This window comes from Salvia miltiorrhiza, chromosome 2 (genome assembly GCF_028751815.1).
Source record: "Salvia miltiorrhiza cultivar Shanhuang (shh) chromosome 2, IMPLAD_Smil_shh, whole genome shotgun sequence".
In the NCBI taxonomy this organism is placed as follows: domain Eukaryota; kingdom Viridiplantae; phylum Streptophyta; class Magnoliopsida; order Lamiales; family Lamiaceae; genus Salvia; species Salvia miltiorrhiza.
The window spans coordinates 13,603,594-13,618,528 of NC_080388.1; the positions used below are offsets into that span (position 1 = coordinate 13,603,594).

The window sequence follows — 14,935 nt, forward strand, 5'->3', positions numbered from 1 at the left end:
TCGTTTTTGTTACCTTTCTCTCCCTCCGGTGCGTTTACTCCGTGTGTTAAGTGTTGTGTATGCAGGGACGCCGTAGTCTGAAAAGAAAACTTACTCCCCCGCTAGATAACACTCGCACACATACCAGAGTAGCCGTGTTATACTCTGACTCTGATTCTGAGGCACACTCTGAAGCCAGCTCTGAATCTGACCAGCCAGAGCAAACTACAGCCACGGCAGAACACACTAAGGAGGAAGAGGCCAGCTCCGCCAATTTCATTCCTAAGCAGAATTTCAACGAGGAAGAGAAGGAGATGGCCCAAAACGTGGAATACATGGGAGACTTCACCAGGCCGGTGATTGGCGATACCAACACGTCGGCAATTGTGCTCCCCACTGCTGTGAGAAACTACAATCTCAAGCCGAATGACTCGAATTTACTGCCGGTGTTCCACGGGATGCAAGGTGAAGATGCCCTGCAATTCATTAGGGATTTCTGCACCCAAGTGCAAACGATTCCTCTGCTTACTCTCATGGAGGACCAACTCAAGCTCAAGTGCTTCCCCTACGCACTTAAGGATCGGGCGAGGACGTGGATGCTCTCTCTGCCGCCCAACTCTATCACTACATGGGGAGATGCTTGTGAAAAATTCATGCTGAAGTACTACCCAAGTCACAAGACACAGGAGCTGAGAACAAAAATAATGGAGTTCACCCAATGAGCGGATGAGCCTTTGCATGAAGCTTGGGAGAGATATGAAGAACTCCTCCGTCAATGTCCACAACATCAATTTCCCAACGTGATGTTAATGCAGTTTTTCTACGATGGGTTAGTAGAAACTGCCCAATTCATGGTGGACAGCACTGCAGGAGGTAACATAGCTAGGAAGACTGCAGCAGAGCTGAAGGAGATATTCAAGACCTTAGCCAAGAGCTCACAACAGAAATCGGTCCGTGGGAAAAGAGTTGAGGCCAGCTCTGTGACGCAACAGTTTGAGCTGCAGAAGCAAGTAGCTGATCTTGTGAGACAAGTGGAGCATCTTAAGATGGGTAAGATGGACACACCTCCCGTCCCGGTGCAGAATTCAGCTATGCAGCATGCAGCGCTGCCAAATGTTGAGCCTTGTGGAATATGTGGAGATTTCAGCCATGGAGCTAATGAGTGTCACAGAATGGGCGAGTTCACTCCGGAGGGTCAAGCTGAAGTCTATGCGGCACAAGGATTTCAAGGCTACAATCAAGGGCCAAGCAGACCTGGCTTCGTGCAAAACTACAATCAAGGGCAGAGCAGACCACAGAATTATAATCAAGGGCAGAACGGCAATAATGGATGGAGAGGACAGCAGCCCTATGCACCGCAGCAAAATTTTTCCCAACAATATCCACCGAGGTATCAACAGCAAGGGAATTTTCAGCCTGCGCAGCAACACGCTCAGCCCCAGAAGTCATCACTTGAAGATACGTTGCAAGCTTTCATGGAGATTAGCAAGCAAAATATGGAGATGACTAAGCAGACTATGGAGTCTCAAGCTTCCACCATAAAAAGACTTGAGACCACCGTAGGGCAACTGTCGGGCACCCTGAACCAATTGCAGCAGCAGCAGCAGCCGGGAAAATTTCATGGTCAACCTCTGCAAACTCACCAAGCTTTAGCTATCACTGCTCTCGAAGAGCAGACTTGGATACCGGAACAAGCATGGATTCCAGAGAAGACCAGGATACCAGAGCTGACGTGGATGCCTGAACCAACCACGGTACTAGAGCAGAAGAAGGTAACCGCGCTGCCCAGCCCAGCCTTACCGAGTGCCGCGCTGCCCAGCCCAGCTTTGTCGAATGCAGCACTGCAGAGTCCAATGCAGCCGAGCTCTCCTCTGCCAGAGTCAGAGCAGCCGAGATCCCCTCTGCCAGAGTCAGAGCAGCCGAGCTCTCCTCTGCCAGAGTCAGAGCAACCTTCAGCACTGCAGAATCTAACACTTCAGAATCCAGCTATGCAGGAGCCAGCTATACCAAGTCTAGCTCTGCAGCATCCTGCCATGCGTAGTTCAGCTATGCAAAATCCGGCCCCGCAGAGTGCAGCCTTGCCAAGGGCAGCATTGCAATGGTCAGTCATGCCAAATCCAGTTCTGCAAAACTATGGCATGAGAAAGGCACCTAAGCTGATAAGGACGCCAGAGCTAAGCAGAGCACAGGAGCTGAGACGAGCGCCAGAGTTGATAAGGCGGCCAGAGCTAACTCTCCACAAGTCCACTACGCCGTATCGACCACCGAAAGTTGTCCAACGTTCCAGCCCACCTCTGCCACCACCAATTGTTGATCCAACCCAACCATTACCGAAGCAAGGAGATCCTGGCAGCTTTATTCTTAGTATTGGTTTGGGTAGAGCTGGAGAGTTCTCGGGAATGTTAGACTTAGGTGCAGCAATCAATGTCCTGCCGTTTGCTATTTTTCAGAAATTGGGCAGGAAGGAAGATGAGATTAAAAGCACGAGAACAAGACTTCAACTAGCTGATGGAGCATATTGTAGCACTCGTGATCTTTTAAAAGATGTTGAGGTCAAGGTGAGAGGAATCACGGTGCTAGCCGATTTCGTGGTGCTTGATGAAGGGCAGGGCGTTATAGGAAAGAATGGACACCTTGTTCTACTCGGACGGCCTTTTATGGCTACTACCCAGACTCGCATTGATGTGGGATCTGGAACTGTGAGTATGGCGGGATCCGGTAGATCGGTAACGTTCTCGGTTTTCGATAAGAAGCCTGTTATTCATACCTCTTTAATGTATTTCTGTTCTTTTGTTGAGATTTCTGACCATGTGGAAGAAGTGGGAAATTTCAGCGCTAACAGTCTTCTGCCAGCTCTATCCAGCACTCCAGCTCTGACGAGCCCAGCTCTGACTACTCCGCCAACTATGACGAAGGACACTAGCGCTGCACATCTTTTGCCAGTTCTGACGAGCCCAGCGCTGCCCATCCAGCCTGCTGTGATGAGCACTGGTCCGGACGAAGAAAAGGAGACGCCGATTCTCAGATCGGTAGCGCTGTCCCAGAATAAAGAAGGTGTGTTGCCAAAGGACGTGTTTGACCCTGGTGTCGCCAGTCTAAGGAGAATTTCAGAGGAGAGGGTCATCGCATGAAACCCGATTATGGGCAGTTGAGTACTCCGATGGTGGTGGAGTCTCACACTCTGCATGATCCTCACTAAGGGTCAGATCTGAAGTCGGGCTGGCGACTCTAACTCTAGCGCTTGGTGGGAGGCAACCCACCGTTGGTTTGTTTTTGTTTTTCTTGTTCTTTTCTTGTTTTTCGTTGTTTGTTTTGTGTTTTTCTTAAGCTTCGGTTGCTTTGCGGATCCTATGATGCTTGGTGTGCATGCCCTTTTCCGAGCTGCACTTCTCCCAACGTGGCAACTCTCTGCTCTGCACAGACCGTAAATCCCCCTATTCACCACCTCGCACGATGCTTCAGTTTCTCAATGCCGATAATCAGGGACGTTTTCTCAACTCTATTCTTATTTCTTTTGTGCCCTGAGGACATGGCATGCTTTAAGTGTGGGGGGGTGTTTTATTGTGTTTATATTGTCAATTGGGCAAAATTGATTTTTCTATGCTTAGTTTTTGGTCTCGAATCTTGCTAATTTATATGAATTTGTGGAAGAGTAGATGGTTTTCGATGCGAGTTTCGGGTTTGTGAATGAATGGTGGTTATTCTTGTTTTACTCTTGATATATGTTTCTTGATTGTGCAAAGAATTTGAGTTTTGTTGCAACATGATTGTAAGTAAGTAAAACGTGATTTGTCCGGTAGATGCTAGAAGGAGTGTTGTCATTGTGATTGCCTACGATCGTATCTTATCTGTGAAATGTGAAAAATGTTGGACGAATTGCCAACCTCAAAATTGCCAGCTCTGAAACATCTGGCCTGTTCTAAAACGTGACAGCTCTGAGTCTCTGCTCCTCTAGTCTAACTATGAGCATGGGAAACCACGTGAAAAGATTTTGGATTACATCCAAATGGTTTTTATTTCGCGAATTATGGCTCAACTGTCGAAAATCTCAAGCACACAAAGTGTGAAAAATGGTGATATTGATTATAAAGGCGATCACATTAGGGAATTCACTTCTAGCGGAGAATTGGGTCTGATCGAATTGCTTACATTACTGTTTTGTTGCTTCTTAAACTTTGAGTTAATTGCATGATCGAGAGAGGTGTATTGATTGTAAAATTTTGAATTGACTTTGAGAATGATTGGATGGAAATTAGCATTGTTGAAATCAATCTCTTCCTAGGATTCATATGGATTTTGCTTGAGGACAAGCAAAAGGCTAAGTGTGGGGGGGTTGATTTATGCTTAATTGTTCTAATTTTAGGGGTTTGAATGTGCTCATTGTAAGTTAAATCTTCTGGAAATTGGTGCGTTTTATGGTGTATTTGATGCTTTTCAGGAGATTTAGGTTTTAATGGTGGAAGAGTATAATTTTGGGGATTTTTGGCTAAAAATGGCGTTTTTACGCCAGACCAGACCAGAGCAGAGAAATCACTGGCCAGAGCAGAGAAATCGCTGGCCAGAGCAGAGAAATGCACCAAGTCAGAGAAGTGGTCTAGGCCAGAGGAATCATAGGCCAGAGAAATCAACCGCCAGAGAAATCACCCGTCAGAGAACTCGCTAAGCCAAAAAAGTCACGCCAGAGAACTCGCTAAGCCAAAGAAGTCGCGACAGAGAAGTCGCGCCAGAGAACTCGCTAAGTCAGAGAACTCGCTAAGCCAGAGAAGATAGCCAGAGCAGATAAATCAACCATTCCTCTGCAGAGAAGCGCCAGCATCAGAGAAGTCAGCACCAGAGAAATCATCCATTTCTCTGGCGTGACCCATTCCCCTGGCGATAGCCATTTCTCTGGCGAGAGCCGCGATTTCCGCCAGAGTGGAGATTACTTGCTGCGCGCGTCACAGCTGGAAGTTACCTTTTCATACACGATTCTATTTCCTTTTAGAGTCCGGTTTTGCATGGCAACTTCCATGGTGATCCTGGAGGATTTGAAGTCTATAAATAGGGCCTTACTTTTCATTGTAAGATATCATCATCATCATCATTCTTGTCCTAGTTTTAGATGCCATCTTTGCGATCTGTTGGCATCCGAAGCTTAGGATTTACTTGCTTTCATAGTTTTTCATAGTTTTCGAATTCATTGTTTTAAGTTAGATTTCAATTCAGTTTTTTAGTTTATTCTTGGATTGTGATTGAGTGACACAATTACACGTTCAAGACGTTTATGGTATTTCGTATTTCAATTCAATTTATTTTGTTTAATCATGTTTACGTTTTTCGTTTATGATCATGCTTTCATTTTAATTATGCAATTTAAATTATGCACTTTAGTTTCATGCTTAGATTAGAAGTCTTTAAATTTACAAGTATTTAATTTCATAAGTAGGTTTAATTTAAGTTCTTTAAAATCTTGCCTAGGGTTTAATAGTTCAATTTGCCTAGTTAATTTTAAGTTCAGTTTTTAATTAAGTTTTTAATTTCAAGTTTTAGTTTAATAATCAAAACCTTTACTGCTTTCTTTTACTGTTTTTCCTGCGATACAATTAAAAGCCCTTTAAGACTTTCCTTGAGAGATGACACTGGGTCAACTTACCATCACTAGGATGTCCTTGTCCTATTGCAAGTCAATCTAGAGGTGTTTCTAGTTGAGTCAAATTTCTACTCTTTGGTCGTTGTAGTATAGTGGTAAGTATTCCCGCCTGTCACGCGGGTGACCCGGGTTCGATCCCCGGCAACGGCGCCAAAATTTGACTCAACTAGAAACACCTCTAGATTGACTTGCAATAGGACAAGGACATCCTAGTGATGGTAAGTTGACCCAGTGTCATCTCTCAAGGAAAGTCTTAAAGGGCTTTTAATTGTATCGCAGGAAAAACAGTAAAAGAAAGCAGTAAAGGTTTTGATTATTAAACTAAAACTTGAAATTAAAAACTTAATTAAAAACTGAATTGTAAAACTAAGCTAGGCGAATTGAACTATTAAACCCTAGGCAAGATTTTAAAGAACTTAAATTAAACCTACTTATGAAATTAAATACTTGTAAATTTAAAGACTTCTAATCTAGGCGTAAATTAAAGTGCATAATTTAAATTGCATAATGGAAAAGAAAGCATAAACATAAACGAAAAGCATAAACATGATTAAACGAAAGTAAATTGAATTAAAATATGAAATACCGTAAATGTCTTGAACGTGTAATTGTGTCACTCAATCACAATCCAAGAAACTAAACTAAGAACTAAATTGAAATCTAACTTAAAGCAATAAAAACTCGATCTAAGAAAAACTATGAAAGCAAGTAAATTCCTAAGCTTCGGATGCCAACAAATCGCAAGGTGGCGTCTAAAACTAGGGCAAGGGATTGATTATTACAATGAAAAGTATGGCCCTATTTATAGACTTCAAATTCTTATGGATCACCATGGAAGTTGCCATGCAAAGAAGAATTCTAAAGGCAATAGAATCATGCAAAATAAGGCAACTTCCAGCTGCAATGCGCGCTCTGGGAACACTCCTACTCCGGCCGAATTCGGGGCTCTCGCCAGCGGAATGGCTTCCGCTCTGGCATTCGCCAGAGGAACGGTGAGTTCTCTGCTATCGAGCGCTGGACTTAACTTCTCTGATGCTGGCGCTTCTCGGCAGAGGAATAGGTGGTTCTTCTGCTCTGGCTTCTCGATTCCTCTGACTTTTGACTTCTCTGACTAGTGACTTCTCTGACTAGTGACTTCTCTGACTAGTGACTCCTCTGGCTGGTGACTCCTCTGGATGGTGACTCCTCTGGCTGGTGACTCCTCTGGCATTTCTTTTCCTCTGGCCTGACTTCCGCGCGGGGTTTTAGCTCTGGCGCGGCCTTCTCGGTTCTGGCACGGGGCTTTGCCTCTCTTCCATGCTAGAGTGTGCACAAACACACGATTCTTAGCCCAAATTCTCCAAGATTTGCACTCTTCATCTCGAAAACCTAAATCTTCTGCAAAGCATAAAATAGACCATAAAACGCACCAATTTCCAGAAGATTTAACTTAAACTAAGCACATGCAAACCCCTAAAATTAGAACAATTAGGCATAAATCAGGTCACTCATCTTAGTCGCGCTCTAGGTCAAGCACGCTTAACCTTGAAGTTCCTTTCGAGTGGTCACCAGTACAGAACACGCGTATTATTGATATAACTAGCACTTAGAGCATCCGCATTGGGGTTACATAATAGCTTACTTTATGAGGGGGGGACCACATGGTGTAAAGATGCTGCATTGGGGTTACATGATAGCTTACATGATAGCATTAGTTTTGATTTTTTCCATTTTTCATTTAAGTTTAATTTCATAAATTTAAATTACACAATTTACTTCAAATTTAAATTGCATTAATTTTGAAATCCTAAAAATTACATAAAATTTAATAAAATAAAAACAAATCCTACAAATAACTATTCCGGCCCTATAGGTCCGAAACGTGCCCAAACATGCTCCATCAAATCATATTGGAGCGCGGCGTGCAACTGCCTATCTCGAAGAAGGGCATCTCTTTAGACATATTCCTCGAATGAAACTGGGGTTGCTCGACCACTCTCCGTCGAGTCACTGCTAGACGCCCCATGTCCCGCGTCGTCATCTCTCCAATTGGTTGCTCCTTCACCTTCGTGTTCCACAATCATGTTGTGGAGAATGATGCAACACAGCATGATGTTCTTGAGGTGCTCCAAGTACCAATTCCGCGCGGGACTGCGAATGATTCCCCACCGAGCTTGAATGACTCCAAAGGCACGTTCGACATCCTTTCATGCCGATTCTTGCATCTTCTTGAACCTCGCCTCCTTCTGATTTGTCGCCATCGGTGGAATCTTGACGAAGCAACGCCACTCCGGATATATGTCATCGCACAAGTAGTAGCCCATCTGGTAGTAGCGATGGTTCGCCTGAAAGAGCACAAGCGGGGCAGTTCCATCCAACACGTCGGCGAAGAGAGGCGACTGGTTGAGAACGTTGATGTCGTTGTTCAAACCAGCGACACCGAAAAAGGCATGCCAAATCCACAGATCGTGGGATGCAACGGCCTCTAAGATCAAGGTTGGCTTCCCTTGATCACCGCGTGTATATGCGCCGTGCCACGCCTTAGGGCAATTCTTCCACCCCCAATGCATACAATCAAGACTCCCGAGAAATCCGTGTCGCGCCTCGTGCATCTGGGTAAGGCGTGTGATGTCCTCCGGCGTTGGACGGCGCAGATAATGGGCTCCAAAAGCCCGAATGACCGCCTTGCAGAACTTCTTGAGTCATACACGCCCGGTGGAGTTGGCGACTTTGAGATACTCATCAAAAGTATCTGCACTTACGCCGGTGGCTAACTGGCGGATAGCTGACGTGCATTTCTGCAACGGGGAAAGAGAGTCCCGACCTATTGCATCAGTGGTCATCTGGAAGTAAGTATCTTCACCTTGAACAGCCTCGACGATGCGCAAGAATAGCTCCTTCTGCATTCAAAAACGCCGTCGGAAAAATGTAGGTCCGTACGTCGGATTGTCGCTGAAGTAGTCTTGCATAAGACGTAGATGGGCTTCCTCTCTATCACCGTGGACGTAAGACCGGGGACATTTCGCACGTCCCGCCTCCGGCGCCGGCTGGGCGTAGATGTGAGCAAGCAGTTGTTTCTGCAACTATATCTCCTCCATGATCGCATGAGTTACACCGTCGGATGAATCAGACGAAGAACCATGGTCGGATTCCGCCATTGTCGGAAGAAAGAAGATGAAAACGCTTGAAGGAGGAAAAAGAATGAATGAAAGTGAAAGAAGAAGGAGAATTGTGGAGTGAAAGTGAGGAACAAGAAGGAGGAAGATGAATTTATAAAGAGAAGAAAAATTTAAAAAAATAAATAAAATTCGAATGGTCAAATGTGGCACGGAAACCGAGGAGTCAAAGCTGCCAATATAATTCAAAATTCGAATTTTTTTTTATAGAACACGCGCCTTAATTCAACCGTTGTGAGGGCTCGTGTAAATGTTTGCTGCATCGGTTACACGATAGCAGCCTTACACGAGTAGGCTGCTATCGTGTAAGCGTTGCAGATGCTTTTATTAATTCATTTAAACTCTATTTCAATATACAATATCATTTATTCATAACCTTAGAATATGTCGAGATGATATCTAAGACTTGTGGTGCCGACGAAAAAATGATGGAAAATATACGATCGAATTTAAAATAAAAAAAAATATTATCATTAATTAAAAAAAGAAAATATTATTGTTAAAAATAACAATAAATTTTACAATATTCTCAATAATTTAAAAATAAGAATAAAATAGAATATTAATTAAAAAATAAAATAAATATTTTTTAAATAAAAATAACAAAAAAATTAATAATATTTACCGACGGATTACCGACGGATTAATTAACAAAATTAAAAAAATTAAAAAATAAAAAATAATATTTAACGACGGATTATGTTCTGTCGCTATTCGGTCGGTAAGACTAAAAAAATAAAATAAAATAATTTTTTTTAACGACGGATTATTGTCCGTTGCTAATAATACAGTCGCTATTCGGTCGGTAAAATTAAAAAATAAACTAAAAATAAAAAATAATATTTAACGACGGAATATTTTCCGTCGCTAATAATTATGTCGGTAAACTTTTAAAAACATTTTCGTCGGAATTTCGCCATTGTTCCGTCAGTAATCACCGAAGGATTATTTTCCGTCGGTAATTCCGTAGGTGTCCGGTAAGTTTTTTTGTAGTGATATCTTCGAGATAACTTTGTCTTTGTGAAATGAATTTTGGTGTTTAGGAACAAATCCCGTAAAAACAGGGTTGCAGGCTTATTGACACCGCTGTTACTGGTGAATTAGGACTAATCTTTCTTTGATCTTCCGATCTTTAAAAGATGCATATTTTTATCCTCGTCATAACGTGCCTTCAAAACTATGAATCAAAATTAATAATATGCTTACAAATAATCAGAAATACTTTTTTTAAATATAAAAAAAATGAACAAAAATTGTCTCTAATTGCATGAAAATTATGACTCGTACCATTAAGTGAAGTGAATAATAGAGACAAATACAAATAATATTTATGATACTTTTAATATCAAGCTAAAAAAAGTTACCGTAACAGTAGAGTTGAAGCCATTTGTCACAGCCCGGTTGAGCAAATTATAATTAGCTTGATCGATTTGGACCGTGAACTATGATTAGGATCGACGAGGAATAACAATTAACTATTTTTACTACAAGATACAAATGATTTACAAACTAGAATAGAAATGAAGATGGATATTCTCAAGAACTCGAGCTAAGGTAACATGGGAATATATTACAACATCGATGAGGGATTAAGCTTGAAGATAGATATCACACAATTTAAGTAGATTAATTTACATCTCATGGGCACTAGCGGAAACAAGACTAAAAATACAACTATTCTCCCAAAATATATTTGGGTTTAATTGCTAAGCAAAACATAATAAGTTTATAGCCCAAAGAACGTGCGACGGACATGTTCAACAAAAGAGGTACATATATGAGGCCTTTTACATATTTTATAGCATTTGTAGAATCTGGCAAAAAGAAAACTCCGCTGCACAACACACCTGCTTTCCATTCCCTCTCAACCTGCACATTTAGAAATATATGCAGGGCTGAGTACAAATACTCAGTGAACATGTGCCGAAAGATACAATATATGTAAGACTTTAACATTATCATGCCATGAACTAGCAGCACACAGGGATTTTATTGTAAAGAACCTGTGCCTACCAAAATAATATATCGTTAAAATGCCTGCAGACAATTCACAAGAGTATGTACCATCACATCCACAATAACCTCAGCCAAGTGACGGGGAGTAGGCCTCCTCCCAATGTCACCACGACCGGCCGACCCGAAGGACGGCTCCCAGTCAAACAACCTTGAGCGCCCGTCCCTTACTAGCATAATCGTCTAGCATAGAGACCGATATCGATTTATACAGGGTGATCAGCCCCTAATAGCTCAGTACCATACTCAAAATCATAAAGTATTTTGGCATGATATGTTTGCATCGTAACTTTACTGAAATGCTTTATCGAAACAGAATATGATTTTCACTATTATCAAAGTAAATAAATGCCCACCTGTGATATGCTTACTCAATCACTAGTATACTTCCTCTTCCTCACAATGGTGTCGTCAAAGATTCGTCGGACCTTCATTATATAGGGTTAACAAATGAGTCGCAAAGTTCATAAGACCTAGTTGCATAAACAAAACATCTCTTACTATCCTTAGGGTTTGCATCCAACTTTCCATACTAGACTAAATTCTAACTCTCACCGAGTTCTCATAAGAACAAAAAGCTTGAGTCTATAAACGATGGTCTTCCATAGCTAACAAAATAGAAAGCACCACATATATAGAGGTCCATACCACAGAAGCGTGCTCTTCCCCAAACAATTCATTCAAAAATGTCCGGGAGGCAGAAGCCCGAACTCTTCTCACATAAAAGCATATGATTCAAGATATTACTTAGGCATCTCTTTAACAAAAATTCCTAATTAAAACATATAAACTTGAGATAACTCATAATTACATACAAATCATTTTAATGTAACACCATATTTCAACCTTTCTGCACTGCAACAACTTTCAATAATAAACTGTTTTGATCCAGAGCTCTTCAAGATACTATTTTTATATGTACAGAAACCTCTATGAGTCTAGTTTACTTTTAAAAAAGTACGTTGAAAAACTCCAAGTGGTTTAAGAGATATGGCCATTTTCCTACTGCCTACCAGATTCTGGCAGTTTCTGGCAACGAAATGTTTGAATTTTTGAAATATAGGAAATGTTTCTTAAATGATCTCAAAATTTTCAAGTGGGTCCTTAACACTTTCAACTTCACAAAAAAAAAAAAAAAATTCGGAGGTATTTGTCAACAGGAAACTACTGAAATGGATGGCTCAAGTCTCTGTCATACAGAACATTTTGACAGAGATTGCCAATAAAAGTTTTTGATTTTAAAAGAGCAGTAAACATTATCCAAAAGACTCAAAAATTTGTGTGTAAGTTCAAAACACTCCAATATATACACCATAAAATTTTCAAGACATTTGAACAACAAGGGCCTGTCGAAAAAGACTGGAAATTCTATTTTCCCAAATTTATCTAGCAGTCCAACAAATGAAAACACAAATATACTCATATATATATACAAACAATACATATAACCTGAATTTGGTGAAACAAAACAAAATTCCTTACCTTAATCAAGCTAGGGTTTTTCCGAAATTGGGGTTAGTATGTATCTCCTTGATCTCTACTCCAAAAACTATTTCATAATACTCCAGTAGCTAGAACAAGAAAGATATGAAGTTAAAAAGGCATATATACACATAGGTATATATGTATATTTTTAGAGAGAGATTTTGTAGTTTCATTACTAATTAAAAACTGATTTGGATGTTTGAAAATGATAGAAGCTCATGTAATACCTGTTAATCGGAGGAAAAACTAGAGATTCAACCCATGGCTTGAAGATTTTTGTCCAAAATGGAGGATTTTTCTTTTACAATCTTCACTCTCTCTCTACGAAAGGGTTTGGGTAAAAAGAAAAAGTTTGAGTGAGGTAGATGATGGGTCACCCCTTCTTTTCAATATAAAGAAAATGTCTTCCAAATTAAAAAAAAAAAGGATTGTTTTAAAAATAAAATTACTTAAAAGCACTATTATATTATTACATAAACATATGCAATGTACACAACTAAATATACTAATCAAACCATAAGTCCTAAATTAATAGCTAAAAATTACACGAAAGAAATTAAGAACATAAATCAGTTTGGAAAGTTAGAGGATAAATACTAATGTTGACCATAATAATTCTTATTCGCATATAAAGCACATAATTAACAACAATTACTCATTTAGAAATTTTATCACAATATATATATATATATATATATATATATATATAGGGTGCGGTTATAGTGAGAACCACAATTATCGTGAGAACATAAGAACCAATAAAATTACTGCATCTGCTATACAAATTAATGCATCCGCTATTAAATTTAATGCATCAAAAAAAAATAATTTTTTTGCTTCCTTCAGGATTCGAACCCAGCATCTGCATCCATCCACCAAGATGATGCATCCACCGTAGATCTTGATGATCGAATGACTTAAAATGGTTCTCTGTTCTTATTTTATTAGTGGTTCTTATTTGAACCTCTCCCTATATATATATATATATATATATATATATATTTGTGTGTGTGTGTGTAAATAATTTATTGGCTTATCAGGAATTAAAACTCCAATAAACCCAAAAAAATCTAATTTGAAAATTACTCGAATTCCAAAACTCTATAAATTATATCCTATGGATGTCAAAACCATGATTAGCAAGTACTAATAAATTAATAACAATTTCTAAATTGCTATCAAAAATTTGAGGATTTTACATCCTCCCCCCCTTGGGAAAAATTTCGTCCTCGAAATTTGTCATACCTTTGAGTAAATAACTCGGGATATTTCTCTCGCATCTTTTCTTCAAGTTCCCAGGTAGCCTCTTCTTGTCCGTGATTTTTCCATAGCACTTTAACTGATACAATGGATTTGTTTCTCAGTTGTTGTGTTTTACGATCAAGAATTGCTTCCGGTCGTTCCTCATAAGAAAGATCATGACTGAGGTTCATCTCTCCTTGATGAATCACATGTTTTGGGTCAAATACGTACTTTCTCAACTGTGACACGTGGAAGACATTGTGAACATGCCCCAATTTTGGTGGTAGAGCCAATCTATAAGCTACCGGGCCTATTTTCTCAAGAATTTCATAAGGTCCGATGAATCTGGGTTTTAGTTTACCCTTGACTCCAAATCTTGATACGCCTTTGGAAGGTGAGACCTTCAAGAAAACTTTATCACCAAGAACAAAATGTAATTCCGTCCGACGCTTGTCCGCATATGCTTTCTGTCGGTCTTGAGCTTCTTTCATTCTTTGTCTAATTAGTCTGACGATCTCAATCATCTCATTTACAGCATCAGGTCCTAACATCTTTCTCTCGCCCACTTCATCCCAATAAAGTGGAGACCGACACTTCCGACCATATAAGGCTTCATATGGTGCCATTCCTATTGTGGCTTGAAAGCTGTTGTTGTAGGCAAATTCGACCAATGGTAAGACTCTTTCCCAATTCATGCCTTGATCTAGAACAATGGTTCTAAGCATATCTTCTAATGTTTGAATTGTCCTCTCAGATTGCCCATCTGACTGCGGATGAAAGGCGGTGCTAAAGTTGAGTCTTGTGCCCAATTCTCTCTGTAGACTGGTCCAAAATCTCGAAGTGAACTTAGCATCCCTGTCCGAAGTGATGGATATAGGTACTCCATGCAGTCGTACTATTTCCTTTACATAAAGCTGAGCTAGCTTTTCCGATCCATATGTGATGGGTATAGGTAGAAAATGTGCGCTCTTAGTAAGACGGTCAACAATAACCCAAATAGCAGTATTATTTCTCATAGTCTTAGGTAGACCAATCACAAAATCCATTGTTACAAGCTCCCATTTCCATTCAGGAATTTCGAGTGGCTGCAATTTCCCATAAGGTCGTTGATGTAATGCCTTTACTTGTTGACATGCCAGGCAACGTTCAACGAATGAGGCTATGTCATTTTTCATTCCTTCCCACCAAAACATCTGCTTCAAATCTTGATACATCTTTGTACTTCCAGGATGAGCAGTGTAAGGTGTATTATGAGCTTCACTCATGATTTCTTTCCTAAGTTCTTCATCTCTAGGAATGCACAGTCTTCCTCTATACATAAAAGCACCATCTGTAGCTTTATCATAGTCTACTGACTTGTGTGTTCTGGCCCTCACTCGGATCTTTTCTAAATCATCGTCTTTCTTTTGCGCAATGATGATCCTTTCTCTTA

At 40.4% G+C, this 14,935-nt stretch overlaps 1 protein-coding gene, 1 long non-coding RNA gene and 1 other non-coding gene across 3 annotated transcripts; 2 read left to right on the plus strand and 1 right to left on the minus strand.

The window, feature by feature from the left end:
• The first annotated feature begins 804 nt into the window (after positions 1 to 804).
• Positions 805 to 3,110, plus strand: LOC131008021 (uncharacterized). The gene is made up of 4 exons (XM_057934925.1): positions 805 to 808; positions 850 to 1,448; positions 1,575 to 2,249; positions 2,778 to 3,110. The coding sequence occupies exons 1-4, from the start codon at positions 805 to 807 to the stop codon at positions 3,108 to 3,110; spliced, it is 1,611 nt and encodes a 536-aa protein (XP_057790908.1).
• Positions 3,111 to 5,686: 2,576 nt separating this feature from the next.
• Positions 5,687 to 5,758, plus strand: TRNAD-GUC (transfer RNA aspartic acid (anticodon GUC)). Its single transcript has one exon. It is a non-coding gene; the product is annotated as a tRNA-Asp (tRNA).
• A 4,592-nt stretch (positions 5,759 to 10,350) lies between these two features.
• LOC131011280 (uncharacterized) lies at positions 10,351 to 12,648 on the minus strand. The gene is made up of 4 exons (XR_009096834.1): positions 12,489 to 12,648; positions 12,259 to 12,347; positions 11,133 to 11,204; positions 10,351 to 10,632 (listed from the first exon to the last, which is right to left on the minus strand). It is a non-coding gene; the product is annotated as an uncharacterized LOC131011280 (long non-coding RNA).
• Between the last annotated feature and the right edge of the window lie 2,287 nt (positions 12,649 to 14,935).

Bases quoted from the DNA above. Each gene is read 5' to 3' on its own strand.
- LOC131008021 (XM_057934925.1), top strand. The intron at 1,449-1,574 runs GCTTTCATGGAG...AACCAATTGCAG, and splicing joins CACTTGAAGATACGTTGCAA to CAGCAGCAGCAGCCGGGAAA. The intron at 2,250-2,777 runs GTTGTCCAACGT...TCTTTTGTTGAG, and splicing joins CGCCGTATCGACCACCGAAA to ATTTCTGACCATGTGGAAGA.